This window comes from Siphateles boraxobius, unplaced genomic scaffold, assembly GCF_051911475.1.
Source record: "Siphateles boraxobius isolate OS27281-9 unplaced genomic scaffold, OSU_SipBor_1 18, whole genome shotgun sequence".
Classification (NCBI taxonomy): Eukaryota; Metazoa; Chordata; class Actinopteri; order Cypriniformes; family Leuciscidae; genus Siphateles; species Siphateles boraxobius.
In genome coordinates, this window is record NW_027508788.1 from 11,460,082 (window position 1) to 11,477,659 (window position 17,578).

General features: G+C 37.9%; 2 protein-coding genes and 1 non-coding gene across 7 annotated transcripts; all 3 read right to left on the reverse strand.

Moving 5' to 3' along the window:
* Positions 1-263: 263 nt before the first annotated feature.
* Positions 264-7,022, reverse strand: LOC143741149 (cysteine-rich and transmembrane domain-containing protein 1). Of its 2 annotated transcripts, none has more exons than XM_077233543.1 (3): positions 6,813-7,022; positions 4,513-4,818; positions 264-812 (listed from the first exon to the last, which is right to left on the reverse strand). In XM_077233543.1, the coding sequence occupies exons 2-3, from the start codon at positions 4,790-4,792 to the stop codon at positions 706-708; spliced, it is 387 nt and encodes a 128-aa protein (XP_077089658.1). In that variant the 5' UTR covers positions 4,793-4,818; positions 6,813-7,022; the 3' UTR covers positions 264-705. The 2 variants fall into 2 exon arrangements, with proteins under 2 accessions (XP_077089658.1, XP_077089660.1); XM_077233545.1 differs by having other exon boundaries at positions 4,513-4,814; positions 6,813-7,020.
* A 903-nt stretch (positions 7,023-7,925) lies between these two features.
* mat2b (methionine adenosyltransferase 2 non-catalytic beta subunit methionine) lies at positions 7,926-16,926 on the reverse strand. Of its 4 annotated transcripts, none has more exons than XM_077233494.1 (7): positions 16,515-16,926; positions 13,702-13,896; positions 13,451-13,565; positions 13,115-13,261; positions 10,925-11,118; positions 10,653-10,766; positions 7,926-8,414 (listed from the first exon to the last, which is right to left on the reverse strand). In XM_077233494.1, exons 1-7 carry the CDS (start codon positions 16,542-16,544, stop codon positions 8,238-8,240), a joined length of 972 nt encoding a protein of 323 aa, XP_077089609.1. In that variant the 5' UTR covers positions 16,545-16,926; the 3' UTR covers positions 7,926-8,237. The 4 variants fall into 4 exon arrangements, with proteins under 4 accessions (XP_077089609.1, XP_077089608.1, XP_077089607.1 ...); XM_077233493.1 differs by having other exon boundaries at positions 10,925-11,121; positions 16,515-16,628; XM_077233492.1 differs by lacking the exon at positions 16,515-16,926 and adding an exon at positions 15,748-16,040.
* trnav-cac (transfer RNA valine (anticodon CAC)) lies at positions 16,862-16,934 on the reverse strand. The gene has a single exon. It is a non-coding gene; the product is annotated as a tRNA-Val (tRNA).
* Positions 16,935-17,578: the final 644 nt, after the last annotated feature.

A 17,578-nucleotide genomic window follows, 5' to 3' on the forward strand; every position in this document is an offset into this window, starting at 1 on the left:
TACCTCCATTTCAGTTCAATATGCTGAAACTGTAAGTTGGTTTCCTCAAAATATATGTAAACTCTAAGCCTCTGTGGTGCTTAAAAACATTGCTCAGCTTGTTTAAGCACCAAGACCTTCCCGGTACAGCAACACAACACCGGAGGAGTCTCTGGAGAATTTGTTGAAAACATCATTATTTTGGCAGTCCCATTTTATGATGCTAGTAGCTTAGAAACTACACTGAAAACACATTTTGAGTAAACAAAAGCGATGACATGGCATATTTCCATAATTTTTAATAATAGAAACAAACTTTTTTTGTCTTTGATTGACTCATATTAAGACAGATCAAACATTCACAGACTGTGCAAGGCCATATTTGATAATCAAATCTGGCCTTATATTTCAAGCAATTTTACATTTTTGCATTCATTAAAGAAAGATGACATTTTTATAAGACAAATAATAAAAACATTCTGTTTAATATGCCTCTACAAATAAGATCAATGAGTGTAATCAGTCTCTCAGTGCGTATCGTGCATCATTGAAGGAATAAAAAGAGGTGCTTCAAGCTGGACTACTGGAGATGGAGGCTACAACAAAAACATTGCTCTATTTGTTTCTCAGTTAATTTCAGTAGTCATACATTAAATAAGGATTGAAACATGGAGTGAAAGCTCATTACAAATGAAGGAGGCGGTCACAGCGGTTTTCCTCAATATTCTAAGTCAACATGTCCCAGAGACAGCAGCAACACAGAGCCGTCCAACATGCAGTTAAACACGCCTGGTCCCCAGAATCTTCCCGTCGGCCCTGCTCCACAACATACACTGAGGAAAGACACAGACATACAGCTCACATTCTAAAATATGCAATATATCACGATTTTACTTTTTTTAATTGAAAAATTCAAGTGCCCCTATTATGGATTTTTGAAAATGACCTTTCATGTAGTGTGTAACATGGCTCTAAATGAATGAAAACATCCTGAAAAGTTTTAAATCTGAAAGTGCACCGTATATATAGTCTCTCAAAAGTAAGAGTCGATTCTGAGTTAATTAAATTAATCGTTTTTCAAACGAAACCTAAGCCGTTTCATTGTGACGTCAAGACGAAACGTTAGCATATTGCCCGCCCACTTATTACGCACGCGGACACGAGGGAAAACTATATTTTCTACCGGTGTTCAAAATACTTAGTTTTGAGTTTTATATTGTCTAGGTCTCCTGCTAACTCACATTATTACTGTCTTACTGTGATACTTCTGCTAATCAGCTGTGGGCCACTATTACCAAAGAGTATAGAAGAGCAAGAGGCGAAACTCTGACGCTTTTTTGGAAACAGCCACTAAGTGGCGCTTCGGTAGTGCGGCCGCCATTTTGGGGTGAAAATTCCAACTGGAGTTACTGGACAACAGCTAACAGTTAATCCAATCATTAAATACACATTTGAGGTAGTTTTTTCTTGCTTTATTGAGTATTTACATTTTATGCAACTTTACACATTTATTACTATTATTAGTTACCAACTCCACTAGCCCTGAAATATATTTTGTACTTTTTACCCATACAAAAATGTAATGTATGGCCATATATGTTATATTTTAAATAGCATGACATACATCAATACATAAATTTGACTTATCTGAGAACACAATATAGCCTATGCCTGCAACATATATGAAAATGTATGTGTCCAAACATGTGAAGAACATATTTGAGTTAATCTACTGTATACATGATACCATATATCTGCATTTCAGAGTATAGCATTTCTCGCATATATGGACAACATTAAGTATAAATGTGACATACATATTTGTTTCCCACATATTTAATAAATGTATGTAAACATACATGCATGTGATACTAATGCATTGAAATAAGTACATATATGCATACATATATGCATCTCAGGGTACATATATTTAACATTTATGTGCATATACGGGAAAATATCTGGCACTTACATGAAAACGGCCATTTTTGCTATATTGTTTCATACATGTCTGTGTTTCATATGAATTTTGCATATATTCTCATATAGGCAGCAGACATACATGGGCACTGACATTAGGCTATATATGTAATTTACTTATATTGACATATATTACATTTCTGTATGGGTAATCCCCTGGATCATGCTACAAACATGATGATCGTATAGAACATGGACAGCGGCTGTGCTTTTTGTTTACATAGTCTTGCTTTAACGGTCATTAATATAAGATAGTAGCTACTGCAAAAAAAAAAAACAACAACAGTAGACTGTAAAACTATTCTATTGCTGTTATATATAAATATTGTCCAACATTCCCAATTATCTGATATAGCATGTCCTTTACTTACTGTTATATGTTGGTATAAATTCAGTGTTTGTAATGCTAATACTAAAGGTTTTATGGGAAAAAAGTAGAAAACTTGTCTAAGTCTGTGAAATAAACTGTTAAAAGGGATTTGATGATCACTAGTCTAGTGATTGTACGTTATTCTTTGTTGTCATCATTCAGTTTGGATTTGATCTTTAATGTAGGCTACTTTAAAAAAAAAATTAGAAAGCAGCTGATATTGCCATAGCGACAGCAAAAAGCTAGTGCATAGTGATGGGAAGTCCGGATCTTTTCAAAGAATCGGCTTTTAGAGCGGCTCGTTCGCGAACGACACATCAACACTAGTGGACTGCCGAGGCGCTTTCACCCCAAAATGGCGGAAGCGTAGCGCTGCTGCTGGGCGCTGGTGTTGCAATGGAACGTTCTATTGAGTTTCGCCTCTTGTTCTTCTATACTCTTTGCTATTACCTAAAACTGTCTATTAAGGCAGATTGTCTGTCGTTCTCACTACTTTGAGGAAAGATAAAGGATGGAGCAAGATTTATTTTACCAACGTTTATGTTACATCAGTCATTCATGCAAGAGCTCGGCTAATGTACTGTCTGTTACCACATAGAGTTCCCACATTTTCACCGCAATAATTTAGAAAAATACACATCGGCAAATAAATAAGTCAAATAATGGGTTTGTTGATGGACATGCACTTGTTAATGCTGATGATGAGGAATTACAGTTGCAACATCTCATAATGTACCTCAAAATGAGTAGCGTATGTTTACATGGACCCTTATAATCGGATTGACGGCTCAATCGGTCTAAAAAACCGTCATGTAAACACCTTAATCGATCTGATTCAGCTCGATCCGATTGGAATTTCGATCGGATTGAAAGGAGTGGTTTACTGTTGAATAAAGTGTAATCTAAATGAGTGTCCTGTTATTCTAAAATTCTCATTTCACTGCATCTGTGGAGCAGGACAACGTCCCACCAATGCTTGTTTCAGACTCTCATCCACAGACGGTTTTACTGTGGGATCAATATAAGCAGCGGCAAAACGGTTCATATGCTCATTGTCTCCTAATGATGACCAGAGACGGATAAATATTAAGTCTGTTGTTTAAAACCAATAGAGGAGAATACCGTAAAACTTCAAATAATAGCCGAGTCCCAAATAGACGTGTCTCTTTTACACGCCTTGTGTGGCGACAGGTTTGGGTAAATAAAGGCCGGTGTCAAATAGAGGCCGGGTCTGTTTTTTAGTTTCGGGTTGTATTTAATCTTCTAAAACCCGTCAGATCGTCCACTTTTTGGCGGCCGACAAAGCAAATTTGTGTCCCGCTAAAGTCTTTTTTGATCGGTGAGTGATGTAATAGAATGACTGCTGCGCTTGACAGGGCACAAACGAGCAGAGAGAGAGAGAGAGCGCCCCGACCGCGCGCGCGCACTCTCACGTCTTCAAACAACACGAGCGCTGTCTTGCTCTCTCTCCTTCGCGCATCAAAATCAGTTGACACGATAGTAAAAGGTCGGAAGACGGCAGTTTCACGTGGAGCATTTGGAGATTTTTAGAGATTAGAGACTCTAGGAACAACATCTCAACACTAAATTATAAAGGCCTGTCTCATATAGACGCCTGTCTCAAATACAAGCCGGTGCAGTTCGACGATTTGGGAAAATAAAAGCCCAGGCTATTATTTGAAGTTTTACGGTAGTTATGCGAAACATGTTGTAGGAGATTCCAAAACAACATTAGGAAACTTTAAAACAGATCATGTCAGAATCTCTTAGTAATTAGTATGGATTTTCCATGTTTTTAAAGTGTTCTCAAAGGGTCCCCACAGTATGTGAAAGTCCATTAGACTATAGACTAAAACATGATTTAAAAACCAGGTGACCGAAGCTAAACAACTTATGTAATTTACATAACAGCTATTATACATGATGTAATCCTCTGACCCGTGTTAACTTCCTATTAACAAAAAAAGAACACCAGGAAAATGAATACAGATATTAATGATTACATGGCTGTTACTTAAACTATGAGCAACCAACATTTCCACTAACTGTTCTAGCTGTGTTTTGTGTAAATCTGTAGATTCCACTGTCACAAATGAGGATGTTTATGAGGAAATTAGAGTGACACTAACCCAATGACTGTGTAAATGAGAATGTTCAACATGACAGGAAATCAAGAATCTCACCAGTGTTTTTAGGAGGTTCCCCATACATTGGGCCCCCATACTGTGGTTGTGGGTACCCCTGGTATCCTGGCTGGACTGGATATGACCCAGGGGGTCCAGGAGGGTAGTTTGGGTAACCAGGGTTGGGCTGGTCGGTATTGACTGGATATCCTTGGTATGGCTGTGCAGGGAATCCCTGAGGAGGGTATCCCTGAGGAGGGTATCCGGGAGCGTTGGGAGGGGGGTATCCCGGAGCGCTGGGACCAGGCCCTGTGTAGGGGGGGGGCTGCTCGTAATTCATCTACACGCTGGAACTGAGCTAGCTAGCTGGGAGAAAACAATGAAAAAAAGTTATAATTACTTCATGTTGCAGTTTCTAAAGACAACAAAGTGCACCAATGGCTCTCTCATCTTCTTAAACTTGCTAAACATATTACTCAGGCAGCAGTTAAGAGTTATTACAATTGTCTTTTTGTTTTATTTTTTACAATTATGAAGTTAAAATGTGCACTTTTCCTTTTTTGTTCAATTGTTTTGAACAGGCCAGGCATGTATCTAGGTGTAAAACTATACAACTCTTCTTCTGTTCACCCAAAAGTGTCCTCATTTACTCACCCTCAAGTTGTTCCAAACCTGTATGAGTTTCATTCTTCTGCGAAGAAGATATATTAAAGAATGTCGGTAACCAGATAGTTGACTGTAGCCGTTGACTTCCATAGTATTTTTTTTTCCTACTATTGAAGTAAATGGGGCCCATCAACTGATATGGTTGCTGAATAAAAAGTGTTAATTTTTTTTTTTTTTTTAATTGAAACGATAGTGTATATAAAATAAATATACATAAAAAGGTTTAAAAAAATTTTAGATTAACAAATAGACCTTATTGAGGATCAACAGCATATTTAATTTGAAATAAAGGGGCAATGAGGCTATGAGGGACAGACATATAGAGCTTTTAATCACATCATATTAAAAATGACATTTAGCTGTCTACTTTGACTACAGTCTGGTTTTTTGGAAAGAAAATTGAAAATGGAAGGCAATCTCTATCTGAATCATTGGATATCAAATGAAGAGTCATATTACTAACCATCACCCAGTACATGGGCCAAAAACACCTCTTTCTTTATATGATCAGTGAATATCAAGCCTCATTAACAGCGAGTATTCGGTCCACGGAAATGGTATCAGCGCTGACTAATACACTTACAATGGCGGTGTGAGCATTTGATCTAGTTGAAGTCAAACAGTGCTCTCTTGACTCAGTGATGGTAAATTATTAACTTAATGGCTCTTAATGGAACAAGCTGGCAATGCTTTACTCAAACAACAGAGACAATGCTGAATGAAATGACTGATACACATGGAGCAAATCCACTCACAAGAAAACCTATTGTTGTGGATCAGGACAATATTGCTACTAATCAGAATTCCAAACTTAAGGTTTAATCTTTGCTCCCTTAAATATATAATTTAACAGGCATATCCACTTACATATGACACACATGTACAAGTATTACAGTGTGTTTTAGGGGCCTGGGCTACAGTAGACCATGGGCCCAATAGCAGATTGATGGTATTATGAATTAAATCTGATCATTTAATCTTCCAATTAATTATTCACACAATTGCATGCACTCAAAAGTTATCGGAAACATTTCACAAACTTGCTCTGATAATAATAGGGACAATGACATCAAGATAGCTGAAGGATTAAAGTACATGCTGAAATCTAGCTAAACTGATATGAGCTTTGTCTGACTCTGAACTGAACTAATGATGATAAAAAGTGTCCGTACATCTATTGTTTTTGGCCTATACATTAACACGCCCCACTCTCTGTGACGGTGAATGCAGTAGTGTTACAGACACTGCAGTAATAATCAGAATCAGGCGATCTGGTTCATTCACAACAAGATGATTGTTCACCTACTGCCAAAGAAAGGTCAGGATCTCATTTACCCACGCAAATGTGCGACACACATTATGAAAACACAGTAGTTTACAGGACAAACACAACAAGTTGAATAATACGTTATATCTTCCATGTCTCACAATATCTAATAATAGAATAGCTTTATATCCTCATGGTCTAGAGATATTTCTTGTGCGCCATAGTATGTGTGGATGAAAATGGAGGGGCGGTAAGACCCTGAGGACTACCAACCCTAACGTTACCATTCAATGGTCAATGTTTGACAGAACCAAGAAAAAACAAACATATTCAATAGCAAATGAGACTAACTCATTTCTAAGACGAAAGACATTTCATTCGGTTAGCGTTTATTGTATTAAAAAGGTAAGTTTTTTTTTTTTTTTACCTTTGGAGGAAAAACCTGCTTCTTTTCAGCGAATGTCCCTTTGTTGTCTTTCAGAATTTGGTTTTGTTATTATTCCGCCGCTGAAGTAAGTCCGGCGTAAACCGATGAAGCTGCAATCACGGATAAAACAACGCTTCTCGATTTGGTCACAACGGTGATGTCACGTAGACAGCGGTGCGCGGACTCCCATTGGAAATAATAACTCGTGGTAATATATCAGCTGACCGCGTGAAGCGCAACCCAATGACCCCGCCCATTTGAGAAAACGTCACCACTACACAAGAAATAACTTCTCACCTATTTGTTTTACAGTCTATGCTTCTCACACACTTACTATTTCTGCCATTGTAAGATATGGTAAACTTAGTATGAGTAGTATAGTAGTACGTGGTTCCGAATTCAGCGATAGTTAAAAGGTTTTATAAAACAAGTTTATCATTTACGTTGTAGTAGGTTAATATTAATATATTATTATTAATGGCAATTTTTACCGGACTTTTTTTATTTATTTTTTAGATGCTTGTTTTAGCATATCATATTTTCAGAAATATGCTCTGGCCAATGTCAATCTCAGCTTGATTACAGGACGGCAAGAGAATTTTTAAAAAAAAATGAACTGCATGCCTGACTGTTTTTGATTCATCTTTTAAAATTCTGACTGTAATTTTATCCAACAGCTGGAATGTTTTCAAAAACGAACTAATAAAACAAAACCTTATAGAATTTATCAAATTCATTAGTAATGGTATCACTTCTCACCATAATTAAGGAACTGACTTTTGTTGGTTAAAGGGAACTTGCAAAAGACCAACAACAGGACTGTGAAATTGAGGAAATAAGGAAATAAGTCATTTATGATATACTTGAGTTTACTTGAAACTGTAAATCTTTACAGTATTTAGATGTAGATACAATAATGAGTCAGGGTTATTATCATCGTAATTAACACTCCTGTTATGTAAAGTATTTCGGGGAAAGACTTTTAATCGCCAAGAAAGAAAGGCTCAATTTTAGCTTCCTGATAATTTATTCATTCTCTTTTCCTCTAATAAATGTCTTTGTGTTTATTATTATTTTATTTATTTTTATATAAAAAAGAGGGAACAGCAGAAATTGAGCATATCATCTGTTCCTTTATTAAACATTCTTGTCTTCAACTTGTCATTTACATGAACTTATACATTTTAGGAAAGAAACACAAAGTACAGTTGAGGACTCATTAATATACAGTGCAATTCACACAAAAACACAAAGGTGAAATACTTGTTGGCTATAACAAATGTAGACATCAAACAAAGCAGATGGTCTTGTGAAGAGCGAGGATCTGCTTTATTTAAGGATTATTGTTTCTGTGAAAAATGAAATACTAAACATTTAAAGAGTGCGGTCCAATTTCTTTCTGGAGTTTCGGATAAAGTCGTTGCTTTAATGAAAGACGGTCTGCCTCCATCGTTTGTCATGCTGGAAGGGCCATAGGCTGTCCCTTATGGCAGTCTTGAAAGGGGCGGACTCCACACTCAGGCCGAGGAGCTCCAGGCGTGAGCAGTCTAACTGGGCGTTTTGTGGCCTCTGAGCTCCTGCTCCAGCAGGCTGCTCTGTCATCTACACACACACACACGAGCACACACACACACACGTACACACACACACACACACACGAGCACGCACACACACACACACGAGCACGCACACACACGAGCACGCACACACACGAGCACGCACACACACGAGCACGCACACACACACACACACACACACACACACACACACACACACACACACACACACACACACACACACACACACACACACACACACACACACACACACACACACACACACAGGTTAATGATCAAAACAGATTATCACATTAAACAACATAACAGATCATACTGAACAAAAAGATTCCCTTGGAGTCAAGGACCCAGTCCCAATTCACACACTATCCGTCCCAAATCATAGTATGTTTAAATAAGTGTTCCAAAGAGACCCGGATGGTCTACTATTTCCGGTCAGAATCTGAAGTGCAGATCGATGCACACTCTGACAGCTAATATTGCCCACAACCCATCGCACGCTGGACGAGGATTCAGTTAGAACTACAAACAAGAGTTAAAAGTGTTAAAAAACTACAGACATGGAGGATGCGCGAGTCCGCCGGTTATGTAGAGAGATTTAGATAAAGGGGTTTGAGTGATTAAATATCAGTATCTAACCTGACGAAAATTTATTTATTCAATGTTGTTTACATTATATTGCATTTGCAGCAGCATTGTGAACTTTTGTAAAGATACGTTTAGCCATTAACTTTTAAATGCATCATTATATTCAAATTGCAAACACATGAGGAGAGTCTCCGCATGAAAGACCCACGACTGGCAGATGAACGTGCTCTCCTAAACGGTAGGAAATTAAATTACATTGAATGGAGGATTTTAACTGTGACAAGATGATTGACAGGTAGTATGTATGATTGATAGTATGTGCCAAAGCTTGCCTTCTCTTTTGCTACACACTCAAAAGTATGTACTTTTTCTTCACAAAAAGAGTACATACTTTTAGGTTGTAGAATAAGTAGGCGAATGGGGACTGGGACTATCATATTTTTCATTATATTTACACAAACATTCCACATATAGCTATAATATGCATGTTGCATGCAAGACAAGAGTGTGTACAGACCGTACCAGGGTCAGAAACTAACTTTTCTATTAAGGGTCAATATTTGCCTCCTGCCCTGGGAAATAAAATTACATCAACAAAAGTCATCTTTACATTATCAAATTAGTAGCAAATCATATTCTTGAAGGCTACACAGACAAAACAAGCTAAGAGCCGTTTGTTAATAAGTTTATCACGTTTTTAGGCAAGGCAAGGCAAGGCAAGTTTATTTATATAGCACATTTCATACACAATGGTAATTCAAAGTGCTTTACATAGAAGAAATTAAAATAATCAAAAGAAATCAGAATAATTAAAACAGTTTAGAATAAAAGATAAAATACAGAAATAATCAAATTAAATCAGAATAATTAAAACATAAAATAAAATACAGTGCAAACAGTCGGACGAACAGTGGCACAGTGCTCATTCAGTAAATGCACAGTTAAACAGATGTGTTTTGAGTCTGGATTTGAATGTAACTACTGTAGGAGCACATCTGATCTCTTCTGGAAGCTGGTTCCAGCTGCGGCTGGCATAGTAGCTAAAAGCAGACTCGCCATGCTTAGAGTGAACCCTTGGTATTTCTAGCCGATGTGATCCTAATGATCTGAGTGATCTGTTGGGTTTATATTCACTGAGCATATCTGCAATGTATTGAGGTCCTAGGCCATTGAATGATTTATATACCAGTAATAATACTTTAAAATCAATCCTAAATGTAACTGGCAGCCAGTGTAAAGACCTGAGGACTGGTGTGATGTGTTCATATTTTCTGGTTCTGCTCAGAATCCTAGCAGCAGCGTTTTACACATTAAAAAAATGTAAACTTCACATTGGTTATAATAGCATGAAAAACAAAACGATTATTCAAATTGGGATTAAATTATCTACAGAACGCAAGCAATGAACGTCTCTCATCACTGACACTTTTCCTTCATTTTCACATCTCACTTTAATCGCGACAGTCAATCTTTTTTCTTTTCTTTTTTTTTTTTATTATACGGGGCATTTTTGGCCTCTTTATCATGAATTTGGCGGGGCATTTTATTAGTTTTGCTGGAATTTTTGCCCTAAGCCTCTGTTCATTTCCGACCCTGGACTGTACTAACCTTAGGAAGGACAGAATATGTGATAATGCTATCTTTTCAGCACACATTTTTTTTTCTTTGTACTCACTGGTATTAGATGGCTGCTAGGCAAGTTGAAAGCATCTGCTATTGCACAGGCAATCTCATATTTGGTCATCTGCTCTTTGGCAGAGTAATGGAAGATTCCACGCAACGATGGATCCTGAGGGCAACAGGAACATGTTGTACAGAAATCAATGGTTAAGTTGATTCTGGACTGGAACGTGCATTGTGCATGCATTCTCTACATGTGACACCAAAGTGACTTTCAGTTCAATCCAGCCCTTGACCTAAACTGAGCTTGACACACGTGGGGCTCACCTGAAGGGCTCGCTCAGCCATGTTCCTACAGACACGTGCCACATCTTTAGTGAAGGTGGGGAAGCGTTGCTGACAATGTTCTATGGTGCAACTCTCGGCTCCCTCCTGAACTCTGTCCCACAAAACGGTCACTGCGCTCTCTTCAACCTTCTCCACCTCTCCAAAGAGAATGGGCACTCGCAGTATAGCTGCCCCTGCTCAGAACAAAAACAGAATAGGGATGTCAATTTTCCAACACAATCTCATGAAAGTGCGTATCTATACCACGAATGTTATTTCTCGTGCCAATTATAGGCCAAAAATGGTTTTAGCATGCATATGCTACGCACTGTAAACCCCTTGGGTAGGATTAGCGTGGGGAGTGCGTGCGTATTAGACGCCATAAAGTGCGTATCATATGCACATGAAAACTGCGTAGCATATGCACGCAAAAACTATTTTTGGCGTATAAATGGCACGAGAAATAACATTTGTTGTATAGATACGCACTTTCATGAGATCGGGCTCCAATTTTCACAAATTCCCATGATCGATCGTCGTTTAAATTAACGATCAATTAATCGATTAATCGTTAGCCTTAATACTGCATTATGCGTCTACTGCAGTGTCATATGGCAAACTGCATGACAGGGTCCGCAAATGCTGCTCAAAACTACATGTTCCTCACCAAAGGAATGAGAATGGTTTTTAATCTAAATAAAGGGCTAGTAGGATTGTAAAATGTTTCGATGTGATTGATCATTTAATTAAATTATTTATTGAATTATCAAATAACCACTAATACAATCTGTCACCAACAGATGTGTGCTTGTCAGAATGTGTGACTGTCGTGGACACGCTCTTCCTCGATCAACGCGCTGAAAACAGCAACTAAACCCAATGAATTCACAACGATTTAATAAAATGGTGTTGTCATGTTTTGTAATATGACAATCCCAATCATCGTTATTATTAGCCGTGCATTGCTGTTTGAGCTGCATGTGCTGAATGAATACCGGTAAGCTGGAGCACTTTGCTAGCGCATTATTTAACTCAAAGAAATGCATCCTACGTGAGATTAATCCGATATATACAAAATAAACATAATATTACAAATTATATCTGCACAAAGTTACAAGAATGCATAAGTGAATTTAAACTAAGTTACGTGCCATTCAGAAATGCCTCCTATATGAGATTAATCAGATATAGATAGGCCTACACAAAATAAACACAATATTACAACTTACATTTGCACAAAACAAAAGGCTGCGAATGCACACGCAAACATATAGTCATTATGGTGAAAAATGGTCCCAAACATAACTCCGGTGCGCTCGCTTTACATGTTTCGGGTTGAGCAGCACGCACATCCATGAACCTGCTTAATCGATGATCGATAAATGTTATTGATTAAATGTATCGACAATTAATCGATCGTCGATTAATCGTTAACATTCCTAATACAGACAGATAATTGTTTTTAGGGAACATGCATGTTATTCTCTCCTAATAGTATTGTGGCAGGGCGGTCACGCCTCAATCTAGCTTAAAGGGACAATGTGTAGTTTTTTAGGTATTTTATCATCTAAAATCAATATTTTTATTCATAAATATGTCCTCAATGGTGTACAAATACCTCTGCCAATTATCTGACTTATCCTCGTAAACGAAGAATTTATTATCTGTATATACATGTGACGGGTAGGTCCACGGAGGCTTCCATGTCGTTCCGCCATCTTGAAAAACTATAATAGCAGAGAGGGTCAAAAAGTACTAGGCCAACACGTTTCCACGATGGGTTTTCGTTCAGAGCCAGCATCACGTGACTGAAAGCAGCAGAACCGGAGGAGCAGAGCAGTGAGAGCCGCTTTACGGCCCCTTTACGGCCCCTGTTATTATTCATACTGTAACATTCGTTTGTTCGTTGTGTCAAGTTGCAGTTAGTTTGAAATAACAAACATGTTCACCCGAAGGGAAACTCGACAAAGTGCTATTAGTAGTCATAGCTTTTAGGTACATAACAGATACCGTAGATGCAACACGCATTTGAAAGACACGCTGGAGAGCACAATTCGTTTGAATGCAAAATACAATTTCACCGCTATATGGGAGAAATTCCTACACAATGTCCCTTTAAATTTATTTTTATTTTGTAATGAAGAAAAAACTAGCAGATCCTTTCATATGTGGTTGAAAAACAAAACATACCTGGGCAGTGTCTGAGAATCTCCCTCTCACCCTCGAGCTTGGACTTCCCATACAAATTCAAAGGATTGGGGGCATCGTTTTCTCCATAGGGAGGATTACGTCCATCAAAAACGTAATCTGTGCTGATGTAGAGGAGGAAGATGCTACCTGTGGAAAGGGATTATGGAGAACTTTAACAAGACATTTTGCATTTATAACCATATTCTGTCAGAACCACTATCGTCAAATACAATTGACAATTAGCTTGCAGAATCTCCTGAGAGTCAGCAGATGCGAGCTTGACTAACATGATCTGACAGAACTGACGTTACGATCTATATGTGCCACTTTACTGACCTGCTTCTTTAGCCAGAGTAGTGCATGCATGCACATTCAGGTTCATGGCTGCTTCAGTATGACGCTCCACCACGTCTGGCCTCCTTTCAGCAGCACAGTGCACAATGACATGAGGCTGACATTCACAAAATGGAGAAAAAAACTTAACACATCAAGCATGTACTGTATACAAAAAATGTATTGGTGGTAAGAGAGTAGCAGTGGGTTATCTTACTAGGATTAGGGCAATAATGTGATAGAGTGTAAATTACCTGAAAGCCCTGAATGACCCCTCGCACTGCGTCTTCATCTAAGAGATTACACTTCAGGAAACAAGGCCGGGCACGGTTGTAGCCACATCCCAACGAATCCCAGTCATTGTTCTTAAACTCTTTATAAACAGCACGGCCCAGTAGCCCTGTTGCACCAGTCACAAGCACACGCCGGTACGGTGTGTAGACATCATCCTAAATCAAATGACAGAACAGTTTAATAGCATACGCACACACAGAGATTTTGCTCATCTGCAATAAGCCTTTAAAATGTTTCCTGTCAGATGTTAAAATGTCTTCAAGATTTAGAATGTAGGCTATGTAAAACTGTTTGTTTAAAGATGTTTTTCTGATGTTTGTAGCAGACAACAAATGCTTTACAGATGAAGCGCTCTTTAGACATTATGTGATCGTTTTCTTAATTATGAAGAATTTGAAGAATTTCAATACATGAGGAAACATTTTATAAAACAAAAGATCGTTGTGTCTATTAGATGTTTGTTTTTTAAATAGTAGTTATACTGAGTAGAACGACATCAGGTCCGAGATTTGATTGACACAACTGAAAACTAATGAGAGCCGCCCATCACAGAAACTGAACACGCCCCTACAACATCATTGGCAGATGATATGATATGGATATCATTGACATCCATTCGTCGTGTAATGACAAGTGATTGAAAAAGCCAGTGTCGATGAGTAATTGGTGTTTTTTTGTGTGTGTGACTGACCATTCTCAAAACAGCAAGAAAAACGAAGAAAGGTAAGATATTACAATATTCTTGAGAAGTTTATCTGAATTAGCCTAGCTATTGTCGTCGTGTTGATGAACTGACCGTTACTAAAGTTAATTGTTAACTGATGGACGATACAATTTACCTCAGATGTTGTCCGTTAACTTCGCTTGTTTTATTATGAGGTAAATTGTACTTTATATTTTGATATTTGAAAGATGTCATGTTGTTAATTAATTGTAATTGTTTAATGGCTAATTAATCTAACGTTACTTTTTCAGCCCAGTCCAGGACGTTTACAACTGAAAGGAACGTTGCGTTATCTTATATTATAGGCTATATTGTTGTAGTACACATATTCTGCACTGAGTTTGTGGTAATACAGAGGATGCTGACACTTGGAAAGGAAATTGCCTTTAAAAATACATCGCTGAATCGGCCTTGTGCGTGACGGCACTTAAACAACCCTATAAAGTAAAAGGACACAACCTTTTTTAATACCTTTTTTTTTGCATTTGTAAGTTATATGATGTGTAAACGTTTGTTTCAAACAGCCTCACAAGCTGAAACTAATGTTCTCAATGCTGTTGTGCAGTCGATGCTGAGGCTGCAGCGCTCAGGTGTCTATTAGTCGCTATTAGCGCCACCCTCGGGAGATTTAGTGCAACTACACAGCTGGGTTGGATTTTGGTTGGAGAAAATTCTCTCGTTCCAGTCCATGTTCACAGTCCATTCCGGTGTAAACGTTATTGCCATACATAATTTTATTTATGGTATTGAAAGTTTTGCCATTAATATTTTTTTATTTTTTACTCCAGTCAGACATGTACTTTAAAATTACATTTTACAGACTTTGTTTCATTTGTACTGATGAAATGGGATTTCTGTTTTTTTTTTATATACTCTCAAGCACGTTGTAGTTCAACTTTAAATCTTACTTGCATCTAACGTTGGACACTTAAAGAGGAAACTGGTTAATGGGATTAAATGCAGAGACACATCAGTGTCGCACAGCGTTTTAATATACCAATGAACAACATCATAATAAGTATGTTTAATTTCTTAGGAAAGCACTCGTATGTCTTCTAGTTTAAAGTGCAGCCAAATTATAAACAATTCAAACATGATATGCATTCTGTTACAACTGAAACTAATCTACGCGATAACAATTACATGATTTGTATTTCTTTTTAAGTTTTAAAAATGACCACAGAACGGATCTCCCTGGATTATAATAAGGCAGTCATTTGATATAAAGTTATTTTGGCTTGTTTACCATAAAGGCTTTCTTAGAAATGGTTAACAGTCTTACCTGAACAACCTCAACGTGCCCGGGTTTGAAATGTATATTAAGCGCTTTATCTCTGATAACGTTACTCATTTCAGTGTGGGTACAGTTATCATATCCTGGAGGAGAGACCTCTATTTAGTAATGCGCCACTCAATCCTCAAAACCTCTTGAACGGCTGGGTCGTGCTGTCAAATTAGGCCCGCTTTCGATATGATCTATAGAACATACGCACGTAACGCTGACGTGTTTTTGTGTTCTACAGATCAGCGAATCTAAACCTATCCGTGCAGTGTAAACAGCGGCTTTTGAGCCATACAAAGACAAGTGTTCTAGCGCATCGTAGCTGCGCCGTTTTTATGCGTCTGAGTTTCGCATTATTTCGCGTCAGCTGTTTTTTTCTGCCAGTATCTAAGACTATCATCAATATAATATATCAGAATATTCACAAGTGAAATATGAATGACAAAATACTGAAACACTCTTTAGGCGCAAAACTTTAAAATAGAGTAATGGCAGAATGACTTCCTCAATAGACCTAAGCCACCGATACAAAGCTAATGGCCATAAACGTTTCCAAACAGCTTTAACTTGCTCAAATTTTGTTTTCTCTCTGGTAAGCGGATTTCTATAAAATAAAATTCAGTTAAATAAACATTTGAGCAAATAATAGGATTAATGCTGTTTTATTAGCTCCGAACAGAGATAAGTTACTGCTGAAATCTCTAAAAAGCATATACTGAGGCTACTTACAATCACATACATGCCATTTAAGTTCATCTGAAATTTACCTGATCACCCCCGTAGTTAAAACCAGGCATATTTGTATTAAGTGCAGCAATGTGAAGTCGTCAGCATGTATCTGAAAATGTCATTTCAAGACGTTTTTCTGCAGCCAGTGTTGATTTCAGAATAAAAGTCTGTCCATGTATGTATAGAAGTCCCAACTATGAATGTATATTTGCGTGCGTTTTTTATTTGTCTATTGATTTTAAAGAGAAAACAACAGGTAGGTAATTACAAAACCTGATGTTTAGCGTTCTGGGTTGGTTTATTTATTTATTTATTGCTTTTGCTTTTTTCCTCTCGGGTATTTAACTGGACCTGTGAATGTAAGTGGTTTTATGGAAAAAAAAGTTGTTTCCGCCCGGTTTCGAACCGGGGACCTTTCGCGTGTGAGGCGAACGTGATAACCACTACACTACGGAAACCTGCGTGGTCACGGTGGTCTGATAGTGGAGTATTGAGTTTGCGCATCTGCTTTGATAGGTCTCCATCTAGCGGTGGCTGACAGAAAGTACATGTCATTGAATAAGCGACGAATGCGGAAGTTCAACAAAATTCCACAAGATGTCGCTCAAGTTCAACAGCGAATCCAAAACGTATTTAGACGATCCAGTCACATTTAAAATGGCTTCATGTCATTGTATAAAACTTAAAATGTCTAAACATGTTTTAAAGAGCACATATTTAAAGCAAAACATTTAAAAAAAAATTACAAAAAAGCAGATTGTTGGGTTTGAAATTAAAAAATAATACGTTTATGTGAAAAACGAAGAAGAGTATGGTGTAGCACACCATCAGATAAAGGCGCCTCTTGCAGCTTTTTATATTCAGTCAGACCTAAAATAATTAGGAAGGCCTATAAATGTTTCTGGGGAGATGCTTTTGTCTTTGCCCATGAAACAAAGCAGTCAGCAGAGGAGAGAGCCAGGCCAGCACATCTGCGTTCAGATGGAGAGTTTGGGTCTCTTGACCCCCCTGAATCAAAACCACATCCCTTTCATGAGCTGGCCTGGCTCTCGACTCCAGCTCTCCGCTCAGGGTGGCTCCTGCCTCGAGTACTTATACTGCA